General features: G+C 34.2%; 1 protein-coding gene across 2 annotated transcripts in view; it reads left to right on the forward strand.

Moving 5' to 3' along the window:
- Positions 1–27,864, forward strand: part of WASHC3 (WASH complex subunit 3) — a 39,922-nt gene that overhangs the window by 1,492 nt on the left and 10,566 nt on the right. Inside the window, exons 3-5 of one of the 2 annotated variants that reach the window (XM_054574626.1) lie at positions 6,227–6,292; positions 8,074–8,181; positions 11,886–11,993. In XM_054574626.1, the coding sequence (XP_054430601.1) occupies positions 6,227–6,292; positions 8,074–8,181; positions 11,886–11,993 (282 nt within the window). Of the gene's footprint in view, positions 1–6,226; positions 6,293–8,073; positions 8,182–11,882; positions 11,994–27,864 lie in introns of both variants that reach the window. The other variant, XM_054574625.1, reaches the window with a different exon arrangement.

Consider the following 27,864-nt stretch of genomic DNA (forward strand, 5'->3'; position numbering starts at 1 on the left):
CCTTAGCAAGTGTTAAGATGTGTTATTTGTTAAATGTGTTATTATTAATAAAAGTTGCATGGAAACAAGAAAAACTATTTACACTTGGAGATTCCAGCTGCTGTTTTTGTCAAGTTATCAAATCTCTTCTGTCTTCTAAGAGAAAAGTAAAATGGTAATTGATGGAGTGAGATGCTCAATTCATTATCTTTTATCTAACAGGCCCAGACTCTAGGTGCTTCCTTCCTTGCAGTGCTGCCTTTCTGAGGGGAACTCGGCACTGGCTGACTAAAAAGCAGTTAGCCAAGAATTGAGTCCTTCATTTTTTATATCAGGTTAGGGTGGAAAAGTATCTGGAGAGAGACTATTCCAGGATTGTTAGCAGAGAGGAGCAGGGAAATACTCCATCCCTGTACTTCTCATTACCAGTTAAAAAATAAAACCAAGAACAACCAGCAAACACACCTATGAAAGCAACTTAATTGAGCTCCTCTGGGCCAAGGAAAGTCCCTCACCACTGTAGTGCCTGACAGTTTTCACTGCCTGAGGAGTGAGTGCTATTTACAATAATCATCTCTTATTTAATGATTGCCTATGAATTATCAAAGCCTCATGATTCATTTCTTGTCTCTCCTTCTGGTTCCTCTTCAACTTCCCCCTCAACTGTTTTAATTGTTTCACAATTCCCTAGTTCTTCCTTGAACTCTATAGATACAAAACTGGAGCAAAAAGTCATGAAATTTAAATATTTACTGCCTTTTTTCTCCTTAATGATAATCTAGGTTGACTGTAACTCATTTTTTACAACCCATATTTCAGCAGTTTAGATATAGCTGTGGGCTGTTTGCTTGGTGTAACGGCAATAACTAATATTTATTGTGTGCTTTTTCTGCGCTAGGCATTGTTCTAAGTGCTTTACATGTATTTAATCATCACAGCCCAGCCTTTTGGTAGAGGTCCAGTTTTCTCTCTTTTAGAAATACAGAACCAAGATGTAGAGAGGTTTAAATCATTTGCTTAGTCATTCATTCATTCATTCAACATATATTGGAGTGCGTAGTATTTATAGTTGCAGTGGCTGCTCTAATTTTCCCATACACAGCTGGAAAGTAGCAAAACTAGGATTCTAACTCTGATCTATTAACTGGGAAAAGCAAATATGCATCAGTATGCTGTTATATTTAAGGGGAAGTGAACTGGGCAGGGAGGGGGACCTGTCCTTTTTTTTATTGTTGTTGTTTTTGTTTATCACATAATCTGGTTTGAACTTAACTGAAACTGTAAAAACTTCAGTCACTGCTAAACCCAACCTGACATTAAATTTCAAACAAATTGTTGGAGCTCTCTTCATCACTAATACTGGTTTTTAGAATTCTCTCAAGAGTACTCTAAAAGTAAAGAGAAAAATGAAGAATTTGACTTTTTAAAAGCTTTCTGGATACCAGGCTGCTTTGTAACTTTAATGACTGGAACCAGGATGGGAGAGAATTTAGAACACAGAAAGGAAAGCAGTTGAATCAGACCCAGCTTACAGAGTTACTTAGGGTCATCTCTTCTTCCTTCACAAATCCACAGTAAGCATTTCTCTTCTGACCCTAATCAGCAAAATCTTATTGAGACTGCAAATTTAAATGGGGGAGAGGGGCACAGTACAAGTTCTATGTGTATTGCAGAGAAAACTCAGCAGAAATTTAACCTTATGGTGAATTTTAAAGTCAAAGGTACGCAAACAGGGCAGTCAGATGTGTTATTTTGACTCAGACTTGCAACAGATCTAGAATATTGGGTTTTTAATAAATTTTTTAAATATTCTAAAATGCTTCTTTATTTCTAAAATCTTAAGTCCAGGAAAAAGTGCTTAGAATTCTCACAGAATCTAAAAAACTTTACATTGCTTATCTTCTATATCCAAATTTAAGCTCACCATTGGGTTTAATGTTCAAATAATGTTTTGCTTCAAATCCTATTTACTGCCACATGTTTACAGCTGCTTTTACACTTTTACAATGTCTGGGCTTTCATGTCAGATGAAGCTTAATGAAAAAAGCAATTGCTTCCCTTTCTGGCTTCTAGGCCCATCCCTGTTGTTACATTTGGCAATATTTCATCTTTTTTATGGCCGAGTAGTATTGTGTGTGTGTGTCTTTATCCATTTATCCACTGATGGGGTGTGTGTGTGTGTGTGTGTGTGTGTGTGTGTGTGTGTCTGTCTTTATCCATTTATCCACTGATGGGGGGGGCGGTGTGTGTGTGTGTCTTTATCCATTTATCCACTAATTGGGGGGGGGCGGTGTGTGTGTGTGTGTGTGTGTGTGTGTGTCTTTATCCATTTATCCACTGATGGGTGTGTGTGTGTGTGTGTGTCTTTATCCATTTATCCACTGATTGGGGTGTGTGTGTGTGTGTGTGTGTGTGTGTGTGTGTGTGTGTCTGTCTGTCTGTCTGTCTGTCTTTATCCATTTATCCACTGATAGACTATAGGTTGTTTCCATGTCTGGGCTGTTTTAAATAATACTGCAGTTAACAGAGGGGTGCATATATCTTTTCAAGTTACTGTTTTCATATTCTTTGGATAAATACCCAGAAGTCTAATTGCTGGATCATATGAGTAGTTCTAGTCTTAATTTTTCAAAGTTGCACTAGTTTACATTCCCACCAACAGTGTATGAAGATTCCCATTTCTCCCCCTCCTTTCCAACACTTGTTATTTGTCTTTTTGATGATGTCCATTCTCACAGGTATGAGGTGTTATCTTATTGTGGTTTTGATTTTCATTTCCCTAATTAGTGATGTGGACCATTTTTATGAGAAATTACAAATTTTTTATTAAATTTTTTTCAGATTTGTTTATACAGTGGTCCCCCATTGACCATGGAAAATACCTTCTAAGACCCCAGTGGATATCTAAAATCATGAATAGTGCTGAACCTTACTTTTTTTCCTCTGTACATGCACACTTTTGCACTTAAAAGAAGCAGTTTATAGCTCCTCCTTCACATGCAAATAGCCAAGGGCACTACTCTTGCCTTTTGGAGCCATTTTAACTAAAATAATGATGACTCAAGCGTAAGCACTGAGATATTGTGACAGTCAATATGATAAGCAAGACGGCCACTAATTGCATAGTGGGCAGGTAGCATATCCAGCATGGATACGCTGGGTAAAGGAATGATTCACGTCCTGAGAAGGACAGCCCAAGGTTTCATCATGCTACTCAGAATGGTGTGCAGTTTAAAACTTATGAATTGTTTGTTTCTGGAATTTTCCATTTAAAATTTTCAGACCACAGTTCACCATGGGTAACTAAAACCACAGATAAGGAGGGGCTACTGTACTTCACAATTGCGGTGGTTATTAGGTTAGATATCAAGGACGTTTAGATAAATTATTATAAATTAAAATACATTGGCATTTAGATCAATGTCTTCCATTATCTTGCATGAATAAATCATTTGTATAATCTTGTTCTATTTTTTTAAAAAAGGTTATTTCATTTTGGTGAGTTTTTGATTAAGTAGATGCGAGTAGGTAAAATGAGTACCAGAGCCAAAGATTGACATACTACATGAAACTGCATCCAAAAAAATTTGAGAATTATTCCTCCAGAAAGTACAGTCATTTCTCAGTATCCACAGGGGATTCATTTCAGGGCCTGCACAGACACCAATATCTGGGGATGCTCAAGTCCCTTATATAATAAAATGGTATTGTATTTGCATGTAACCTGCACACATCTTCCTGTATACTTTAAATCATCTCTAGATTAGTTTAAGTACCTAATACAATGGACATGCTATGTAGGTAGTTGTTATACTGTATTTTTTAGGGAATAAAGACAAGAAGACAATTGGTACATATTTAATACAGACAAAACCATTGTAGCCCTAATACTTAGTAAATGTCAGCAACAGCATAACTTTTTTCTTCCTTAATATTTTTGATTGTTGGTTGTTTGAAAGTAAGGATGCAGAACCAACAGATATGGAAGGCCGACTGTATAACATTTTTGCCCAAGCCTCTTTAATCTTCCTTATCAACAAGTAATTTTCCAAATAAACATTTTCATTCTTATTTCCTATTTACTAAGACTTGTATTTCAATCCTTAGCCTATCCTGTATGAATCATTGAGTACTCATTGAAGGAAGGACTATTTAGTTTTATGATCTAACCCTAAAAAAAATTTAATATCGATTTTTAAATATGAATCATTGACTACTCATTGAAGAACAGTTTAGTTTTATGTTCTAACCCTGAAAAGAATGTAACACCAATTTTTAAATAATACCAGAAAAACAGAAAATGTTTTAGGAAACTTGATCAGAAAAATTTGATTCCCTGTGTTTAGCACAGTAGCATCTTCATCATAGAAAGGGATCGATAATTTATTAGCTTTGAATAACAAAAATGTTACCTATGAAATACTTGGGAATTTCCATCTTTTTTCATTAATAAGCTTTGTTTTAGAGAGCTGTTTCAGGTTTCCAGCAACACTGAGCAGAAAGCACTGAGTTCCCGTTACATCCCCTGACCCCCTTTGCTGCTGCCAACGTCTGCCGTCAGCAGGGTGCATTTATTAAAATTGATTTGTTACAGTCTACACGAACACATCATCAACTACAGCATCGTGTTTTAACCGTGCAAAATTCTTTCAAAACAACGTAAATTCTCTCAAAAATAGGATCCGAAGTTACAGTATTTGAGTCAGAATATTTTACTTGTTTGAAGACTTAAGTTTTCTCAGCTTGAGAATTGTCATAGTAATAGTTCCTACTTCATACATTTGGTGTGAGATTTCAAATGATATATAAAGTAAATGCTCAAATGTTTACAATGATGATTATGGCTTCAAATACATAAAATACATTAGAACACAAAGATTAATTTGTAATTCATCTTTTTGTTTCTTTTTTCGTGTTCATTTACAGTCTTAAAACCAATGTATGCATTTTTAAATCAGTTAGAAAGTTTATTCAGTTTACAAATTCGTGGTAGGATTTCTCCAATTAATAAGCTCCTCTAGTGAATTGAAAGATTGATTCGACTGGGCAAACTTTAATTTTCATGATTTTCAGGAAAACACCTATCGTTTGGAGAGGAATTCATCTATGTGATGTTTTATAAACCTGTGTTACATTTATATAAGAGCCTTGTATGAACAAACCCTAGAAATTAAAGTTAAACTTAGCTTTGAATGCTATTAAAACTAGATTCTGATGTTTTATTTCTAAATTACAACTTTGTAGATATCAAGATGCATATCTTAAAAATAAGTGTTTTGTGCAGAAGCAATAATTACTCTGTGCCAGCTTTCCAATTTTTTTTTCTTTCTAAATTTGGACAAAATGATAATTTCTTGGCGTGTTAAAATCTACTTCTGAGTTAGTCAGGATCTTGATAATATCCCAGAAAGCAGTCAAAGTGCTGCTTATCTGCCAGTTAGTAAACTGGCCAACTGCTCTTTCACTGTGTCACTAAATATAATGTTTAGGATTTAGGAGCTTTAAATAAATATTCTCATGGATGATATTTTATGATGTTACTTTACTGTGGCAATCATAGATAGATAGATAAATTTCATTGTACTGAGTAACTAGAGCATAGTAAGCCCTTGGTCTAGTTTGTCTGAGATTTTGATGGTAAATTGATTCCTTTTGCTTAATTAGAACTCTGACTTTTTCTTTGTTTTATTTCTTTCCAACATGAACTGCTCACTTTTCGGTTTCATCTCCTTTTACTTTTCAAACTTGAAAAGTTTGAGTTTAGAACTAATCATATATACTTATGTGTTCATGTAATTTATAAAGGCAGATACTATTCTAGGCTATCATGTGTTAATTTTTATTCTTGTTTTCTGTGATGAATTTCTTCATTCATCAACAAATAATTATTAGGCTCCTATTAAATATCAAGTACTGTTCTGGGCACCGGGGGTAAAGCAGTGAGCAGAAACTCTGTCCTGGGATAAGTTTTCATTCTGATCCCAGTATTGATTATGGCTGTAATAATGAGTTTGATAAGGCTGGAAATGTACTTCTTTCTGTGAATTAAATTTTATAAAATAAGTGTGAAGCATGCTAATGAAAATAATAGAATATTTGAATTCCTATTCCTGTTCACATAAATAAGAAAGTAGTATATTAGAAAATGACAAATACTTAAACCATAGTTTTTACTATTTTCAAATCTGTACTTTTTATCCATAAGTTTATTTTAATCAGACTTTATTCTGTTTCTATTTTTTTCCAGAAACTGGCAGACCTTTCTCTTCGTATCCAACAAATTGAAACAACTCTCAATATTTTAGATGCAAAGGTTTGTATCTTGGATAATTTAGAATATCAACTTTGCTGTATGCTTATCAACTTTCTCAGTTATACTTCAGTTGCATTTGGGAATGAAATAAACTCAGCTCCTATATCCTGAGATAATACAGTATTTTTTACCTGTTTTTTAAAAAATTCATTATAATTAGAAAAGGAAACATTACTTATGAACCTGAGTCTGTTTAAATGTACAGTGGGATGAGATTTCCTTCATTATACTAGTCAAAAACATAATATGAGTAACATGTTTACAAATTGAGCTATTATATAGTTTACTTCATTTGATGGAAAATTTACAGTTAATTTAATCACTTGATAACACAGTAAAAATTATATAACTTGATATGTCTCCAGAGCAAAATTTGGAGAAAATATCCACTATTTTCTACTTGCAGATACATTAAATACTAATGAAAAGTACCCATTTTGATGTCAGAAATTACAAAAGATAGCTAGTAAAAATAGAAAGTTGTTTTGATTTAAAAGCTTGCAGATATGGGGGTGGTTTTTTTTTTTTTGTCTGTAAAGTAATAAAGACGGTAGTATATTTTTGTGACCTTGTCTTTATCAAAAAAATTAACCTGAAAAGATACTAATATTTATGAGGAAGTAAAATGACTAATATCTTTAGCATAAGGATCGAGATATCTAATTTGTACTTTTTACATTTTTTGCAGACTTCAGCCAGTATATTTCTCTCAGAACATTTCTCTAACTAGGAAAATTTAGGGTATCTGGCCTTGACCATGTTCAGGAAATTCTAGCTGCCATACCTGCTTGAAACTGTTCGGGCCATAGCCACTACACGAAGCCCTGTCATCAGTCAGCAGTTCTCAATGAAAGCCACTGCGTCGGTTCTTATGACCAGTGGTTTTTTCATTATTCTTTATTATGGTTATGTGTCTTGTTTTCATGTTTGAGGAATTCTTGAGTCAGAGCCCAAGGTCACAAGTAAAGTGACTACAGGGACCTTAATTATGGACCTTAATTAAGTTAACCTTAATTATTTCCATGGTCATAGAGTTAATCTCCAAAATTAGCTAAATATTTGACAAATGTTTACCATTGATACCAAGATGAAATCAGAAAAGAGAGTTTTCATGGATCTTGCACCTCCAGCATGAAATGCTTGAGCACTGACAACACGCCTGTTTTTTTGCATGAAAAATAACATGTTTTAGTAATATTCGATGATAAATGTTTAAAAAAAGAAGAGTGAGTTATGTCAGACATTAAAATGTGAAGACAAAAGTTTTGTCATTTCTCAGTAATTGAAACGTAAAATGTGCTACACAGCACTTTCTTTTTTACAGAGTATGTTTAGTAATAATCTTTTTACATCTTTGTGAAGTAAGGTTTGTTTGTTTTTTTAATCCCCACTCAACAGGTGAGAAAATCAAGGCATATGGAGATTTACACAAGGTCACATGGCTTGTGACATAAGCCCAGGCCCTTTGACTCCAAAGCCCACGCTCCTGTACCTTACACTAGGATTTCTTATATTTTCAAAGTAATTCCTGGTAAAAGAAAGGTTATAAGCTAAATTAGACTTGTAAGAAATTGTTCAAAAATGTTTTATTTATGAATGACTTTCCCTTTTTAAATAGTTGGTGGCATGGAGAATTTCAAACACCAAAAGTGAGATTTTATAAACTTGTTTCTACGGGCTTAAAAACATAAGAGAGCTATTTAAAATACACACCTGGAAACATACAGTGTTTAAATACCTAATATTATCCTCATATACCAATGTTGATTTTATTTTCTCAGTTGTCATCTATCCCAGGCCTAGATGAGGTCACATTTGAAGTGTGTCCCGTAAGTGTCACTAGTGTCACAAATGAATCACGTTCTGAAACCACTTCAGAGCAGTCACAAGTAAGTATTTAAGTTCCAAGAAATATGAGCAGATCTTCTGGTAGCACCAGGTAGATCTACGTGGCATATTTGATGGAAGAAGTTAAATAAAAATGTAAAACTTTGAATAGTAACATTTTAAAGCCTTAAGGTAGAAAATGAAGTTCGAAAAAAATTAGCTATTTTGTTTGTTATTTGGAAGGTGTTCATACTTTCTTTGCCTATAAAAAAGCAACTTGATTTATACAGGACTAGGAAAAATCTTAAATATTATTATTTCCTTTCAAGTTCACTATGGAAATTTTTTCTAAGTTCTTACAGGAAATGTACTTTTTAAATGTTTTATTATAAAAACTTCCAGACATACCCAAAAATAAAATAGTACAATGAATATCCAAGTGCCCATTACCCAGATTCACCAGTTAAGATTTCGTGGCCATTGTCTTCATCTCTATTTTATCACTCGCTGTAGTGACTCGCAGGCATCATGTCATTTCACGCCTGTATAATTCACGGTGCATCTGAAAAGTTCCGGCCTTTTCCTGCATAACGACAATACCTCCGCCATGCATAATATAATTGACAGTAATTCCCTGGTATAATCTAACCTCTTTTTGCTCAAGGGGCGTTCCAAACCAGCAGCACAATCATCACTGGGGGCTTGTTAGAAGTCTCGGGTTCCACCCCAGGCTCACTGAATCAGAATCTATACTTTAAAGTTCCCTAGGTGATTTGTAGGTTCTTGAATTTTGAGAGATACTGATCTCAGAAATACCAGTTGTCTAGAAAGTGGGTTTTGGATTTCACCTTTTGTTCTTACGCCTTAATATCCACTTATTCTCTGTGTACGTTTAAATTACATATTACTTCATATTCCAAGAAATAAAAATTGATTCAGAATAATCTCTAGTGCATCTCACTGAGGTATTAAAATTCAAAATGAAATCATCCCGGAAATAGGGTTCTACCAAGTAATACTGAACAAGTAGACTTCCTATCTGTATGGAATTCTGCATTTGTACCAGGAGGTACTTTTCACAGGATATTTTTTAGATCATTATTGTGGCGACCATGGGGAGAATGACTTAACATGTAAAGGGCGCTTATGTGAACCAGGCACACGTCTAAGTGCTTTCCATAAATTAACTCATTTAATCCTCATTACAGCCCTGCAAAGTAAATACTGTCATCATTTCTACTTTACAGATGTGTCAGTTAAGGTACACAGAGGATGAGGAACTTGCTAAGGTCAAATAATAAGCATAAGAGCTAGAATTTTAACTCGGGCAATCTGGTTCCAAGAGTCATAGCTCTTACCTGCTGCACTGCACTCCCCCTGTCACCTGTGTTGAATTCGTTCAACGTATTGAGCCCATGGGGTATGAGGCACTGTAGGAGGAGCCATATACTTAGATATAGTACAGATTTCTGTAATGAATAAGATCACCATTTACTTCACAATTAGATACTAGAAAATTTAACATCCGTTTAATTAGTATAGGAAATTCCATTATGATGGCCATTGGAATATATATGATGTGTAAGAGGAAATCCAGATGATGTTGAGTTTAACTTTATAGGTCATTTCCATTAAATATGGACCACCCTTTTTCTAAAACAAGACATGTAAAAAATATTTAAAAAGTGTTTGTACTCTACCTAGCAGAGTGGATACTAGCTGTCATATGTTTCTATACATTTTTATATATATCTGTATAACTTTGAATATTAATTTTTCCAGGTGTTATGAATGCCATCTATAATATGCCTTTTAAAACTTACACAGTTGTATTTGTTCTGCCTATTTAAGGTCTCAAAATATTGATTATAAGTAATCACAGCAAAATTTTCTAAAATTCAGAATAACCTGATATATCTCTGGCAATTTTATTTTAAAATTGTATATTAATTCATTTGGAAGATTTATGAATTTCTGTTGGCTTCCTGAGTTTAAACTTGTGGTAAAGTTGTGTATTGATTAGTTTAATAAAATAACTTTATCATGTTCTTAATATTCAAATCAACTTACTTCTTCTTGATTGTTATTAGTTGGTACATTTTTGTAAAATATTTTGATATGGACTTAAGTATTGCTTAATACAGCATTTCCATTGGCATTACAGTCAACTCACTTATCAGATAAATGATAGTCATGCACTTTTTCTTAATCATCCGTTCATTGCAGTCTCTATATATGAGTCAAAGGTCCAAGCTTTGCATACTGATTTTTCTGCAACTTTAATTTCATGGTTCAGATTTCATCATTACTCACAGTAGAACCTCCAATTGTGCAGATTGGAAATAAAATGAAGGACAGTTGAGAGATATGATATGGAATTTATTGGGTCATTCAAATAACAAAGGTGTAAGACCTGACATAATTAAAACTTGTTGAGGTCTTGATTATTAGGTAAAAGTTAATGGCTAAGTTTTGAGATCCAGAGGGCCTGTATGTAATTATCATTTAGTCTGATTTACTTTTGTATGAATTTATTATACTTTTTTAAAAAAACGTACTTGGATCTTGTTTGCATTTTTTATTTAATTAAATGTCTTGGATTTTTTGTATTTATTTTACAGATGAATAAATACACACATACACACACATTCCTTTTTGTGCATTTAATGTGACAGTAGAAACATGAAGGATTTTTAGATGTTTTATTTGCTTCAGAGTTTTTGAGAGATTTAATTTATATTTGAATTAATTTATATTGAATTATGAGGAAAAACCGTAATATATAATTCACATTCATATTTTTAAAACTGAATATTTAAAGATATTTCTTGATTTGTTTACATTTTAGCAAAGACATGTGGACATGAAATTGATTTCATTATGTTAAGGAAATTAATGTTAATATACAGGTAATGAGTGAGAATTCACGAAAGTAGACTTACTCTAAATGTTTAGGTTGATAGAAAAGTCAAGAACTATATAAAGACAGTCCTAACTTTGCACTTAAGTGAAGACAGAGTTGCAGTATGGACAAGTTTCAGTTAATGCAGTACCATGAGAACTGCCTGCCTGATAAAAGCATTTTTGACTAAAAAAACATTCCCCAGTATTCTTCACTGTAAGTAGTATTTAGTATTTAATCTTAACCACTCTGTGGAGAATGCTACTATTAATAGTTTCATCAGTAGCTGAAATACACAAAACCAGATCATTTTGTTTGAAAAATGAGTATTTTCTTCCACAGATTCTCTAGGCATTGCTTTCTGAAATATTAGAATGGCCATATTGATTTAGAAGAAGATTATTTAGTAAATTAGGAATTCAATTGTGTAGAAGATACATACCTAGAAAATCAATTCATTGTCCATTGCAGTCAAACAATAGACAAATTGGAATAGTTTTATTAGCTTTATTAGAAGTTTTATTAAAATAATATGTCCACCTATAATTCATCTTTTTTTATAAGTACCCCAGGGAAAGTAAAGCAGAATTCTAACATTTTTTAATTCCATAAATATATTTGCTTTTTTAAGGAACCAAATAGTGTTATTAAGTGTAGCTTTCTCTAAAATCATATTTAAATATTTGTAAATATTTGAAAACTTATATCTTACAATTAAATTATTGGTACTTAAATTTAGAAATATGACTTCTTTTCTGAATTTGATTGCTTTAGAATTATAAAAAGAAACATCCCTTTTAAGTAACATGATGGACCCCTTTTGTGAATTGTCTAAAGATTTACACGCAATACTCTCTACAGCAGAACAGTTTACAAGACTCTGGACCACAGGAAAGTGAAGTAACAGCAGAAAATATCTTAACTGTAGCCAAGGATCCAAGATATGCCAGATATCTCAAAATGGTTCAAGTGGTAAGCTAATTTGGTCTGTCTTCTCTGTCTAGCAGCCTAATTTGAAATTCTTAACTCTGGAAGATTTCGTTGTTACTTTTCAACCTGAAGAACTGCTAAACCGAGTGACCAAGTTTTCTACTCTCTTACTTACTTCTTTCCTATGTTCACTTAATGCCCTGGAAAAAAGTAACCAAAAGTCAAATCTTTCTAATGAAAATTGATCTCACACTTCAGACTAACAACTTAATATAGATTGACATAATTTTTTTTTTTTTTTTTTTTTGCTTTACACAAAGTTATTGCAAATCTTGGATGTAGTGATGGAGGAATGAAAGTAAACTATTCATTTGGCTTTAGCTTAATTCCCATATGCTAGTGCAAAAAGCTTTTTGTATATTTTTACTATGAATTTTATTGGTCATTGGTTTGGTTCTTAGAAAAGAGCGTAAGTTGCCCTTTATGGCCAGTGTGGCTCAGTTGGTTGGAGTGTTGTCCCATAAACTGAAAAGTCACAGGTTTGATTCCCTGCCAGGGCACATGCCTTGGTTGAGGGTTCAGTTCCTGGTCAGGGCATATGCAAGAGGCAACTGATGTTTCTCTCACATCGTTATTTCTCTCCTTCTTTCTCTCACTCCCTTCCCCTCTCTCTAAAATCAACAAGCATGTCTAAGCATAAATTTCTTGGCCATGTAGGGTAATGATCTTAATTTATTATATGATTTTAGAATTTATGTTTTTTCTAGGAAATCATTACATGGTATGATGCCAGAAATATCTGCAGTTATATATAACAGCAGAATCTAATTTCTTTCTATTCTTGTAAAAGTCCTGTTGCAGTGGTTGAAGGAGCTAACAGCCCATCCTGTTTCTGTTAATGAGAAAAGTAATGTTTTTGTACCATTCCACTATCAGGCAAAGGAAGTGCTAATACTAAAGAAGAACAGTTCTATTTTGCTGTCGATGCATTCTTTACCAGCAAAGTAATTTAAACAAGAAGTATCTGACAACCAGAAAGAATGCATTGGCTCATTTAGAAGCTGCAGTAGTGACAGCGGGAGGCGAAGGTGTCAGAGCAGTGGGTTTGTCACTTCCAGAATTCCCTGTGGACAATCAAAATGCAGAGCTCTATTTAGTCTGTAGAAAAAAACTGAACCAGACTTTGAGATGAAGTTATATGAAGTTCTCTTTTGAAAAGAATGAAGTAGAGCTAGTTTGATATGAATCATGGTAAGTAAGTTTTTAAAGCCAGAGCCCAGGAAAGCTTGAGCTGTTAAAAACTGTACTTGACTCTTTCAAACAAAAGAAGAAGGGTTTCAAAGAGACTCTGGAATCCTTTTTATTTAGTCTTTTCTTGCCTAACATATATAATGTATGAAATAGGAAAATTGACTTAATGATTTATATACGAATGCCCTGACATCTTTGATAAAAGACTGTATCTTAGGATAACTGTTACATTCTTGATGTATTCATTACCTCTGATTTTACAAGAACTTTAAAAACTCTTATTTTTTTTCTTTTCTGTATAAATCCATTGTCCATTTATTCCACAGATACTTATTAAACACTTACTTTAAGTTACTAATATTAGGTATTGTTTAGATCTATTTAGCCAGCTAAGGTTTCCAGACACCACCTGGAAACCTTAATTTTTGTTATTAATTAATTAGAATGATTCCATTGTATTTCAGAATTACATACATCATTTGTGTGTATACATATATATATACACATATATTTGAATTACCCTTTTAATATTCCTCTATTCGTACAGCTTTCTGTCTCACCACAGTAAAAGCCAAAGTCCTTCACAGGCCCATGAGATCCTGTACAATTTAGCTCCCCCCCATTACCATTTTGATCTTCTATCTTTGCTCACTCAGCTTGGCTCTGCTGGCCTTCTTGATGTCCCTTGAATAAATTTATGGACAGTCTCCTCTCTCGAGGCCTTTGCATCAGCTCTTCTCTTTTGCCTCCAACACTTTCTCCCAGATATCTTCATGGTATACTCCTTCACTTCCCTCAGATCTTTACTCAAATATTACCTGCTCTCTGGCCCCATTCCTTTTACCCCTTACCTGCTTTATTTATCTTCATATAACCTTCCATAATGTGTAAAATGCTACTTACCTGACATACTGTGTTTCTCTCCCTCTACTGGAATAGAAACTCCGTGAGGGTAGAGGATTATTTTGGGCACTGTTGCATTCCCAGTTCCTGGAACAATGCCTGACATATAGTATTTGCCGATGAATGAACATGCCTGTATTTTTCTCTATGCCATTTACCTTTTGCTGGGTTTTGGTAATGAATTTTTTACACTAACTCAGTGGTTTTGGGTTGATAAGCCCTGGCAAAATATAAGTTCCTGGTCCCTACTCTACTGAATTTAAATCTCTGAAGTTGGAACTTTGAGCTAGATGATATGTATTTTTTTTTTAAAAAAAGCCCTTCCAATTAAAAAGTGCTGAAAAATATTTCAACCTCTATTATAACATCATTAAAAGAAGTTTTATTTAGAAACATTTAAGAAAGAATAAATTATTATTATTTTTTTAATTCTGTGGAAGTACTTGAGCTTCAGCCCATTCTTTTTGCTTGGTATCACTGGGTATGAGCAGGGATTCAGTTTCTTCTGCCTCAGGCTTTTCTTCCTTTTAGCCCAGTTTTCCTGATTTCAGTCCATTACCTCCCTCTGCCTTTGGTATGGGTATTTCTAATTCCTCAGTGTTTCCAGTGTTCTGGAGGTGCTCTTACTTTGTGGTATGTCCCTCGTCAGGCACACGGACTTGGCTTGTCTGTGCTAAGTCATCAATCATTCTTTTATCTGCTTTTAATTTCCATGTTATTGTTGTTCATATATGCCTCTTAGTCATTAAAATTGGAGTTTAGGCCTTACTGTTTGGAGGTAATTTTAAGGGGAGCAACATCTTTACGCTGCCATCTTAAAACTGCAAGTTCATCCAAGTTGAATTTAATTTTATTGTTTTCAGTTTATTGTGCCAGCCTGGATCCCAGAATCTTATTACCCAACTTTTGTTTCCTACTGCTGCCTGTCCTGAATTCCATTCTTCATACCAAACCACAAATTCTTCCCGATACGCTTTTCCATCTCTGAATCTAGATCCCCATTCTCTTAATTACTGCGTGCCCAGATTCTACTCATCTGACAAGTTCCTATGAATACTCCCACTAAGTCATCACAGACCCTGAACCCACCAAGACATAAAACTAAAGTAGTCTCTCTTGTCATTGACCTATCTGACCACATTACCTGTGTTTTTTTATGAAACTTAGAGCTTCATACCTTCTTCAATGATTATTTATACATATTTTGTCTCCCCTATTGAAAAGGAAATCATGAGAGGAAGAGCTGTGTCTTAATTCATCTTTGTATTCACTTAAACACCTTGACCATAAAGGTGCTCAATCAGTATTTACTGAATGAACTATTTTACCCTGATTTTTAACTCTCCTTCCTAGCTTTGTGTCACCTGGAAATGTATAGAAGTGCTCCCATTTCTTCAAATTATTGATCTAAAATGTTTTGTAGAGCCAAACCAGGAATAGACCAAGTAATAGACTTTATCATGGTTGACATGAATCAGCTAGTCATTACTCTGCTTGAGCCATCTATAAATCCAACATATCTCCTGTTTCCTAAGTATATTATGAGTGACTGTGAAAATGTCCAACCACTGGTGTAGGCTACATGTTTGACAATGTCCTTGATTGTCTTTCCTGGGCATGGTCACTACCAGAGTTCCTATCACTTCTGCATCATCATTCACTTCTCTTTGTTCAAATATACGTATGAAAGGGTTAAACCTGTTCCCCTCAATGCTTCCTTTATCTGTTGAAGGGTACAATTCTCAACATATAGGAATTTATCAGATACTCTGATTTGGGAAAAATTAAGCTGCCATTACATCGTGTTTGTATTTTAATCCTTGTGCTTGTTTGCAACATGTTATAGAAAACCTCATCTAGATCCTGCATCTTGTCAGGTTGCCAAAAAGAATGCTCCATCTGAAAATACAGCTGTTGCCTTTTATTATTAGCTTCACTTAGGTGTTCCCTTATTCCATGTTCAAGAATTTCCATGTACCTGTGTATGTGTTGACTTATAGGTATCTCTCTTCTTCCATTGTAAAACATAAGACATGCCTTTCAAATGTCAGTTCCCACTCATTCATTTCTTCCAATTAAGTGTTAATGATTCCTGAGATTTACTACTTTGAAATTTCATGTTTGCTCTCTGCAAATACACACACACATACACACACACTTTCATTTCAGGCTACTGGACTTGTTCTCTATTTTTTATTAAATATCTCTCCTCTCAATTTCCTGCTAGTTCTTTCACTAATCTTTTTTCTCTTGTCATTGAGGATTTTTAAAATTAATTTTTTTATTGAGGTAACATTGGTTAATACATTTCAGGTATGCGACATTATCGTTCACTATCTATACTCTATTGCATGCTCACCCCAAAAGTCTAGTTTCCATCCATTACCATATATTCTTTGCCCTTCCCCCACAGCCCTTGCCACTGGTAGTCACCTTTCTTTTGTCTGTATCTATGGGTTTATTTTTGTTATGTTAGTTCATGTTACTTTTTAGATATATATTCCACATATAAGTGAAATCATATGGTTTTTGTTCTTTTCCATCTAATTTATGTCACTTAGCATTATACCCTCAAAATCTTTCCATGTTGTCAAAAATGGCAGCGTTTCCTTTCTTTATGACTGAATAGTATTTCATCTCATATGTATCACATCTTTATTTAGTCATCTGTTGATAGACACTTAGCTTGTTTCTATATGTTGGCTATCGTAAATAATCCTGCATTGAACATAGAACATATATATTTTCAAATTGGTATTTTCATATTTTTCTAGATAAATACCCAGAAAAGAAAATCTGGGTCGTATGGTAGTTCTATTCTTAATTTTTTGAAGAACCTTCATACTGTTTTCCACAGTATACAATCTCACTAGCAGTGTATGAGGTTTTCTTTCTCCATCCTCTCCAACACTTAATTCTTGTCTTTTTGATAATAACCATTCTAACAGCTGTGAGGCAATATCTCATTGTGGTTTGGATTTGCATTTCCCTAATAATTAGTGATATTTAACATATTTCCATGTGCCTGTTGGTCATCTGTATATCTTCCTTGGAAAAATGTCTATTCAGATTTTCTGCCCCAAGGACTTTTTCTACCCTGTGATCTCAGTTTAAAGCCCCTTGATCATACCTGTGGGTTTTGCTAAACATAATCGGTTGGTTCTTCTGAATCATTTAGCGCTTTTTCAGGAGTATAATCCTTTTAGTGTCATAAGACATCACCAAAAATACTGTTCTTCAGCAGCATCTGCATAGCTGGTAGTGTTTTCTGTCTCCATATCTTCACAGAACTACAGCTCTAACTAGAACAGATGACAATATCACCCTGTTTTAGAAAGTGCCTCACAGAAAAGTCAATAGATACCCATTACAATCTGTGTCATTGAATCCTTCAATTTCTGCCATTGACATGGGGAGAATCTAGATAGCTGTGTATCTCTATACTTCAGGATGGTAAAATGCTGTTTTCTGTATTAGTGTTCTAATCAGATGTTGATTCTGATAGGGTGGTTCAGTTCCTTGAGTATGACTGAGAACAAACAGGGTTCAAAGAGATATAGAAGAAAAGAAAAACAAGTTTAAACACTTCCTGTAAGGAGGAACCTAATCCTAGTTAGTTCTAGAGGGTAGCTTCATTACAAATTGCCTTATCAACCCTGGAAAGTGTTTCACTCTCCTAATAAGATGTAGATTTTTATTAAAATACCCAATATTTCTTCACCCCAGCAGGCACCTAAGGATTTTGTAGCTTACCCGCTACTCAAAATTTAGTTTTAGTTATTAATGTAGAGAAAGACCAGTATCAGCATAATTCATCAAATTAGTTGTACTCCGACTATTGAATGGTCTTGAGTAGTCTATCACCCATTGTACACTTTACTGCGTGTTACCAAAGCTGAGTTTTAAAAGCCTACATTCTAGATAGGGAATTGCTTGTATTAACAAAAAAGGAAGATAGCATGGTCTCAAAAACAGAAAAACAAACAAAAAACTGTATTTCTGAAAAAAATCACTATATACCAACTGTATAAAAATCTACTCTAAGATCCCCAAAATAATATTTCTATACCCTCAAAAGGGAATTAACAGTGTCAGAAGTCTTCTTAGCTCCTAAAGACAATAATAGGATTTCTTTCATTTTTTTTCATTGTCTTTATATTTTCATCATTTAAAAATGAGTTGTTGCCCTGGCTGGTGTGGCTCAGTGGACTGAGTGCTGGCCTGCAAACCAAAGGGCCGTTTGTTTGATTCCCAGTCAGCGTATATGCCTGGTTGCAGGCCAGGTCCCCAGTTGGGGGCACACGAGAGGCAGACACACAGTGATGTTTCTCTCCCTCTCTTTCTCCCTCCCTTTCCCTCTCCCTAAAAATGAATAAAATCTTTTTTTAAAGAAAAGAATGTAAAATCTAAGTAAATAAATAAAAATGAGTTGTTGTTCCGTAACCAGACTCTTAAATCTATAATTCCACTTAACTGAATTTATCTTTTACCAAAATGTAATACTCCTTCACTCAGCATCTTAACACTTACTAGGCCTTCAGCCCTCTTGTGATCACTTCTCTTGCTTCCTTTCTGAGTTATTGCTTAGAACCGTCTTATTCTCTCTAGTAAGATAGACAGTAGACAGATGTTTCCCAAGCCATTTTAATTTTTCTCCTAATATAAGTTTGCTGACCACCCATGTAGTGATCACTCACTTCAGATAGGAGGTCCTACAAATTATAAATACAGATTTTTCAAAACTTTCAGGTTTCCTAAGTATCAATGAACTATAACCTTTTTGGCTTCCTAAGCTGCCACAAAAAACTGTATTTCTGAAAAAAATCACTATATACCAACTGTATAAAAATCTACTCTAAGATCCCCCAAATAATATTTTTATTAATATAAGATCTCCCAAAACTGCCTTTTCCTGGAGCTAGCTATTTCCTGGAATGTACTGCCTTTATATTTGCTTTGCCTCATTGTCACATAACCTACAAATCAGTTTTAGAACCTAGGTAGTTAAAACTGCTTAAAATATAAACTCATTTGAACATAAGCCAGCAGAATTTTTCAAATGTCACAAGTACCACCAGTTCATAGAGAAATATGCAGCACCTTGATTTTTGGTCTCCATACTTTTTTCTGTCTACTCCTGGATTCCTACCCTCTGGGAAATATAAGAATGATTATAGTTCCAGAAAGGAGTTGTTTTTGTAAGACTTCTGAATGCCTAAGAGTACACCCAGATCTTTACTCTGTAATTCTGGGATACAGCTTGATATAGTTTCGGAGCTTTGTCATACTATCCTGTGTGAGCAGTATGTGCTCAGGTCATGTCACCTTTTAAGGCTTCGGTTTCTTCATACATAAAATGAAATCTGAAGTTCTCTCTAGATTTATGATCTATTTAATTGATCCCCAGATTTGGATCTCATTGTTAATGAGTGTTCCTGGAACACCTGCTGGCATTTGCTGATTTTTTTTTTCCTTTTTAAGCAAGTTTTACACAAGATTTTTCAGTGAGTAATACTGTTGTGTTCCAAATGTGGCAGATAATTGATTCTGATTTAATGTTTGTTGTCATAATAGTGCAGCACAAGCCTTTACTACATTACATATTGCTTTTATAACTTAACTGGAATTGTGTACATAGGTCACTTTTCCAACAATTCTCCCCATTTTACTGGCAGAGCTTGGTGAATCCTTTGCCAGTAATAAATTGTGCATTGGGAACGTCCGACTTCTACATTAAGAAGCTAATGACTTGTATTTTTTGTAACCAAATTTGCCAAAACAGTCCCTTCGGACACTTGGGCTTTTTTAAAGCTCTATTTTCTTTGGCTGGCTTAAAATGTGAATTGAATAATCTCCTTGGTTCTGGTGGTTCTGATGCATCTGTTGCCAGCAGTGGATGTTGGCCTGGGGAAATGTGACTTCCATTTCCTAAGGATGAAGAGCCTCCAACTGATTATTAAAGGTGTTCACCAAAAAGTTATATACCTTGGACCTTGTAAAACTAATCAAGCATGAAGTAGAGTGCACTTTAGATAAGGTATAGTTTTTGTAAAAGTAGTAAAGTGTTTAAAACCTTATTTGAGATAAGACCCCAGCATGACTTTCCATAGTCTAGAGAGCTCCACGGTAAGTCCCTCATGACTGATCCATAGTGTAGTCAAAAGTGATTCATTTACAGTCATAGCTTTGGAAAACACTGGTATGGATTTAGTTTGACAACTATGTCATTTCTTTTTGTATTGTTTAACTCTGTAGGTATAATAGTATTAATACGTGTTTTGTTTCCAGTAATACCATAGATTTACTAATCGATATCAAGGTCAGTATTTTTTGAGTACACACAGGTTTGGTCATGGAGGACAACATTTTGTGGTGTTTCACAGTCAAGATAAAAGCCGTGTGTAAAAGGATTGCTTTCCCCCCAATATGAATGTAGATAAAGAAAAGATGCAAATGAACACTTGTCTGATTAATTAATTGCATAATTTAGTCAACTCTGAAAATTGAAAAGAAAATATTTTCTTATTCCTATCAACTAAATGGTCAGTTAGGTCCATGTGACCACAACTAAAAGAAAGAAGCAAAGCTTAGCAGAATGATATACTATATGAGTAGTAACTTTGAGTTGCGTTAAATGGAACTCAGATGACCACAGTTATCCTCTTTTTTCCACATTTTTATCTTATATCAAATTCAAGAAGGATTAGATAGAGATTTCTCCTGCAACAGAAAACTGGGACAGTTAGCCACCAGTTGGGTGCTCCTGAGGTGTTACCTATGCTTTGCCATGACCTAAGTGTCTGGAGAAGAATCTAGAAACAGGTGACTTTTTCTAGTGTTCTTGGCAAAGAATTACCAAAACTACTTATCTCTGCCAAAGATAATAAACTAGCTTCTAAGAAAACCGTGTGTGAAGAATTATGACAGTTTTACAGGTTGTGATCTTTCAATATTCTAGTTGCCTTTTGAACCCTTCCCAAGTTGCCTTGAAAGTTGGGGAGCTCAGAACCAGTACTGTGTACACATTTAATGTTGACAAGTATTGCTCTTAAATGATGTACTTGCCCTTCTGTTTATTCTTACTATTTTATTTTTCTTGTGTTTGTTAGAGACCAGTAAACAGTGATATTGCTAAGTTCAGGTTTTAATTCCTGATGTGTGATGAAGTTAGAACACTGAAGGAAAAACATGTGGTGGGCAGGTTCTACTGTGTTAGATGGTTATCAATATCCATTTGGTGATAGTGTATGTCCCTGCTTTGAGACTTATCTATTCCTACCACTGTTGCCATAATCATACAGCTCAGAATATTTAATACTAATATCACATATTTTTCATTACAGTTATCCTCAGGTGGCATTCAATTACCATGAAAGGTGTGGTTTGTGAATAATCCATTTCCAGGAACTAATTATTTAGCCATAACCATATTTATTTATGGTGTTTATGGTACCTGGGAAAATATATTTTGAATGGTGAACCTCACTCAAGAGGGTTTGGAATTCTCAATCCTAGTTGAAGAATTGTCACGTACCCATGATACTGCATATAGAGAACCCTAAAGATTCCACCAAAAAGCTACTAGAACTGATAAATTCAGTAAAGTAGCAGGATACACAATAAGTATCCAGAAATCAGTTGCATTTTTATATACCAATATTGAACTACCAGAAAGGGAAACTAAGAAAACAATTCAATTTACAGTTACTTCAAAAATAATAAAATACCTAGGAATAAATTTAAGCAAGAATTTAAAAGACCTTGTACTCAGGAAATTATAAGACACTGAAGAAAGAAATTGAGGAAGGTACAAATAAGTGGAAGCATATACCATGTTCATGGATAGGAAGAATTAAAATCATTAAAATGCCCATACCACCCAAAGCAATCCATAGATTGTATGCAATTCCTATCAAGATAACAATAGCATATTCCACAGAACTATAACAAATATTCCAAAAATTTATATAGAACCACAAAAGACCTCAAATAACAACAGGAATCTTGAAAAAAAGAACAAGGTTGGAGCAATCATGCTACCTGATATAAACTATACTGCAAAGCCATCGTAATCAAAACAGCATGGTACTGGCATAAAAACAGACACATAGATCAATGGAATAAAATAGAAATCCCAGAAATAAACCCACACCTTTAAAGTCAATTTATACTTGACAAGGGAGGCAGAAACACACAATGGGATAAAGATAGTCTATTTAATAAATGGTGTTGGGAATATTAGACACGATATGTCCAAAAAAAATGAAACTATACTACCTTCTTATACCATACATGAGAATAAACTCAAAATGGATTAAAGACTTAAATGTTAGACTTGAAACCATAAAAATCCCAAAAGAAAACATAGACAGTAAAATCTCAGATATTTCTCATAGAAATATTTTTTATGATATATCTCTTCAGGCAATGAAAACCAAAAAAAAAAAAAAATACATAAACAAATAGGACTACATCAAACTAAAAAGTTTTTGCATAGCAAAGGAAACCATCAACAAAATGAAAAGACAGCCCACTGAATGGGAGAACGTATTTGCTGGTACATCTGATAAGGGCCTAATATCCAAAATTTACAAAGAACTTATAAAACTCAACACCAAAAAAAATCCCCAAACAACCCAATTAAACAATGGGCCAAGGACCTGAATTGACACTTTTTCAAAGAGGATGTGCAGATAGCCAATACACCTATGAAATGATGCTCATTGAGATACCAAGGAGCTAACACCATACACCTCTCAGAATGGCTGTCATCAATAAATCAACAAACAAGTGCTGGTGAGGAATGTGAAAAAAAGGGAACTCTGTGTGCCGTTGGTGGGGATGCAGCCACTGTGGAAAGCAGTATGGAGTTCCCTCAAAAGGCCAAAAATGGAACTGCCTTATGACCCAGTGTTTCCACTTCTGGGAATTTATCCAAAGAAACCCAAAACACTAATTTGAAAAAAATATATGCACCCCTATATTCATTGCAGCGTTATTTACAATAGGCAAGATTTGAAGCCGCCCAAGTATCCATCAGCAGATGAGTGGATAAAAAAGCTGTGGTACATTTATACAGTGGCATACTACTCAGCCATAAAGGAAGAAGGAACTCTTACCCTTTGTAACAGCATGGATGGACCTGGAATGTGTTATGCTAAGTGAAATAAGCCAGTCAGAGAAAGACAAGTACCATGTGATTTCACTCGTATGTGAATCTAACGAACAAAATAGAAAGAGACTCTGTATACATAAAGTACAGACTGACAGCTGTCAGAGAGGAGGGTGGGGTGCAGGTCTGAGTGGAAAAGGTGAAGGGATTAAGCAAAAAGTAAAAATAAAAAACAACCACCAAAAAACCCTCATAGACAGAGACAACAGTATGGTGATTACCAGAGGGAAAAAGGGGTAGGGGAGGTAGAAGAGGATATAGCGGGGATCAATGGTGATGGAAGGAGACTTGACTTGGGGTGGTGATCACAATACAATGTACATGGGGGACCCCCAAAACTAAACTTATTTATTAAAAATTGTATATTTATTTATTCTTACATGTTTAAAGTCCAGCCACGTTCAAAGTACTCTCTATTTGATGCAATACACCTATCAAGACTTTTTTCCACTGTTCAAAACAGATTTTGAATTCATTGATTTTGATGCTTCTGCTGTTTTTTGTTTCATCTCTTCCACATCGGCAAAACATTTCCCTTTGAGGACTTTTTTCATCCAGGGAAACAAAAAAAGTCATTCTAGGTAGATTGAGATCCAGTGAATAAGGAGGTTGGGGCATGGGGGTCATGCCATTTTGGTCAAAAACTGCTGAACACTGAGCATGATGTGGGCAGGTGCACTTGTAAATCGCCCATCATAAAATTGGCAAACACGTTGAAAGAGTCTTCAAAAAAAAACTCACTGAGACCGAACACAGCCTCTTACATCGCCAGCTGGTGCACTGATACAGATGGGTTCCTAGAGCACTCACCTAGCAGAGGGAAGCCTGTACTACAAGGGGCTCGCCCTCAAAAGATAATTCCTTTTTTCAGGGGTCCCCCCTCATCATACAGATGATTTATTATACAATTGTATACCAGAAACCTGTATAATTTTATTAACCAATATCATCCCAGTAAATTTTTAAAAAAAGAATTGTCACATACCAACAAGATGGTGTACACACAGATGTCAGTCTTCTGTGTTGAGTTATAGAAGGATACTTGGCTACTGTGCACTCGAATTCTATGCTTTTAAATAATATGTTAGATAATTAAAAATTACTTTAAATACAATTTTTTTGCCCTTATGTGTGAAGAGAATATATATCTCCCAGAATATATTCTCTATATCATTTGTACATCATTGGCGTAATTAAAATAATTGAGATAATATATATAGGGCAGCTTCTCTGAAACAATCAAGCCAAAACATGTGATTCTTTATTTCAGTTTATTTGTTTTGTTAAATATTTGTCAAATTTACTTCATCTGCTTTAAATTCACGGTAACACCATATCTCTGTTCATCTCTCCCCACAAAAGGAAAAAAAAAAGGAATATAAACAAACAGGCAAACACAGAAGGAACTTTTAGAGGATAAGCTGACAGTAGTTTTAAATTTCATAGGAATTTCCTTTAAATAATATATAAAATGAGAAGCAACAAAATCGGGCATTTAGCAAAAAAATATTTTTAACTTTGGACTTGCATTTTTCACTCCAACTCCTTTAAACAACTCAGCCCTTTAGAAGTTGTGACAAATGGAACATCACTGTTAAGGTTCATAAGGAAGCTTTTGAAGATACATACTAACAATGGGAGTTTTTATACTTTTCTGAAATGTGTGGTGTAATCCTCTTCTATTACAATGTTTTAGTCACCCAACCTTGATTTCTCAGTGCTGTTCTTTCTCTCCTACTGGCTGCCTCTGCCTCATTTATATAAGGAATGTCACATAGAAGTTTTCTGAATTGGTGAGAAGGAAATAATAGTGATATAAATTAAGTAGTTACATTTGCTCATATTAGAAATATTGTGAATCTCACCTTGAATATAAATTTGTCTGTCTACGATTGTGATTAATAAATGGAAGAAAATGTGAAGACCAGAGAGCTATAATAAAGGAAGTGGACTTAACTTCAGGTGGGAAAGCCATATTTAGAGGTTTTAGAGCCCATCAGCTTGAGGAAGGCATTTTAGAACCAACTGTGGACAAGGGTCTCAGGTAGGAGAAGCATTCAGAATGGGGCGCCACTAATGTGCCTTAAACTGACTACAGCAATGTGAGATAAAACATAATTCATTTTTAAGTTAATTTTTGGGGTAAGGATTATTTTACAATTTGGAGAAAACACTAATATGTTTACTGTATGTTTTAAAAGAAAATAGATTTCAAAATATTTTATTGGTAAAAATGAATGAAAATTATATATTACTCTACCAGAAGATATCTACATTTTTTTTGTATTTATCTTAATACTGCAATTTAAATAAATATCTCCAGACCTAAGTACAATTGACCAGAGCTTTCATAATATAATAATCAGCATCTCAACCTTACATATTCTTTTCCTAGTCCAAGTTCACAATCAACTTTTATTCAGTTAGTTGGTCAGATGATGTACTGATGACACATTAATATCAGATTCAGGGCCCTTCATTGTGGTTCTGTAGCCACACGGAATACCTAATTCTGGCTATCTCTCCTTAAATAGGTACCTATGGATCTCTAAGAACATTGAATGAGTAATTCATAATACTCCAGTTCACACATATTACCTCTATTGAAAAATTAATTTGAAAGTGAATATTTGTTGGTTTCAGTCAGTAGAATTATTTTTATAATTACTAAGAATCCCATTCTTTTATTGCTATATTCAGATACTTCTTTAAATCCTCTTGAATAAGTACATATAGTAATGAGTTTCCAAAACCTTGAGTAAGAGACCATCTGAACTTACACCTTTAAGTCAAGTAGCAGATTCCAAAATGATTTGCTGTAAAAATTCTTAAAGTTTTTATTTCTATAAAGTAAATGTGTAATTAAATTTAGAAAATACTAATCAATGCATGTTTTCAAGAACAAATAATCACTGGAATGAAATGAGGCTTAAGCAAAGCTATAATGTAGTTGGAGTACTCATAATGGAGTTACAGCATGACTTGGACTATCAAAGCAAGTCTTTAAATTTTAGATGTTGTTTTATAGTGAAGGGAAATGGGTCTTCAAAGGCACCTAATTACTCTGAAATTTTAAAAAAACTTGAGTAGATACAAAATGCCAAGAACGCACCATGCACTGTTTTGGTCATTAACATGTAATATTTACCATGTTACAAGAATATCCAGGGGAAAAAACATCACATGGGGAAACTGATGCAGGTATATTTTAAGTCTCATAACAATAGGTCCCTTAACTTTTTGAAGTAATTTTTAAAGGTTTTCTCATTAGGCATTTAGGTTAACCGCCTTAGTTCCCATGCCTAAAAGGTACAAGGGAGCCGCTACCATGTGCTTATTTTATGAATAAGTAGCAGTGACTGCCTGGGGACCCTGGTCATGGCCGGTATAATTTTTATCTATTTTATCACATGATTTGTTCTCTCGTCTTTAAAGATATCTGATGTGCAGTCAGTGAAGAATACTTTCTCCCTATGGAACTGATACGTTGAAATGATCATTGAAAAAAGAATAATTTATTGTTAGTTCCATAGAAGCCATTGTGAATAGAACCAGTCAAGATTTGTGAGCTGCCTTTGTGTCCACATATTTAGTTTCAAATTAATGACCCTTGGCGGTATCAGGGATAATTTTAGAACCTATCATTTTTTAAATCTGTGGTCATTAGAAATAAAGCTTCCATTTTTTACATGGCCATATTCATTCTACAATGATTAAGAAATTTGTTTAAATTAATTTTGTATCCCTTCATAGAAAGCATCTAGAAGGAGAAAAAATTATTAAACATTACACTTGCTTTTGTGTTCTGGTTTGCTCAATAAACAGGTATTTTCTGTTATATAGAATACTTATCTGAAATTTTTTCCTAAATATAACACCCCACTAACATATTTCATAAAATGCAGTATAAATATTTTAAAGAGAGCATTATTGAATATCAGAAAGCAAAGAAATGATTGAGTCCATTTCACTATATTAAAATTTAAGTAAACGGCTGATTAGAGGGCTGCCTGCCTTTTTTTCAACCCATAGCATCTTTTCAACTCTTACTCATTCTGTCTCCCTGAAAATAAAAAGTGTACTATCCACCTGTCAATTCAGTAGTTCTTTTCTTTATGTTGACCTAGTGGGAAAAAAACTTCATAAACTTCCTATTTTCCATTTTTCACAACTGAACTGTTCTGATTCAAGCTCATAAACTGAGAGGAAAAACTCAAATATAAGGAGTTTTTTGTTATTTTTAAAAAGGAAAATCATCTCTGTTAGATTAAGAGGGATTTTCCTCCTTCTGATTTAAAACTTTAGGAAAATTTCAACATGGTTTATAAAGGGATTTAGTAGCTTGGATTTCATTAACACAATAACAAATAAATGTAAATATTGGCAGTCCTGTAACCTTCAGTTTTTGTGATGTGAGAAACTAGTATTTAACTATTAGTATTGCCATCATAATTTCATTACTGTGGCTTCTTTACACACTTTCTCCAGTGACGCAAATACAGACATGATTTTTTGGAACATCAAACTTATGGCTGCCTTCTCTCTTCTTCATTACTTATGTTGGACAAACTGCCATTATCACTTGCC

This window comes from Pteronotus mesoamericanus, unplaced genomic scaffold, assembly GCF_021234165.1.
Source record: "Pteronotus mesoamericanus isolate MK-2021 breed Mesoamerican mustached bat unplaced genomic scaffold, CSHL_Meso_final contig_263, whole genome shotgun sequence".
Classification (NCBI taxonomy): Eukaryota; Metazoa; Chordata; class Mammalia; order Chiroptera; family Mormoopidae; genus Pteronotus; species Pteronotus mesoamericanus.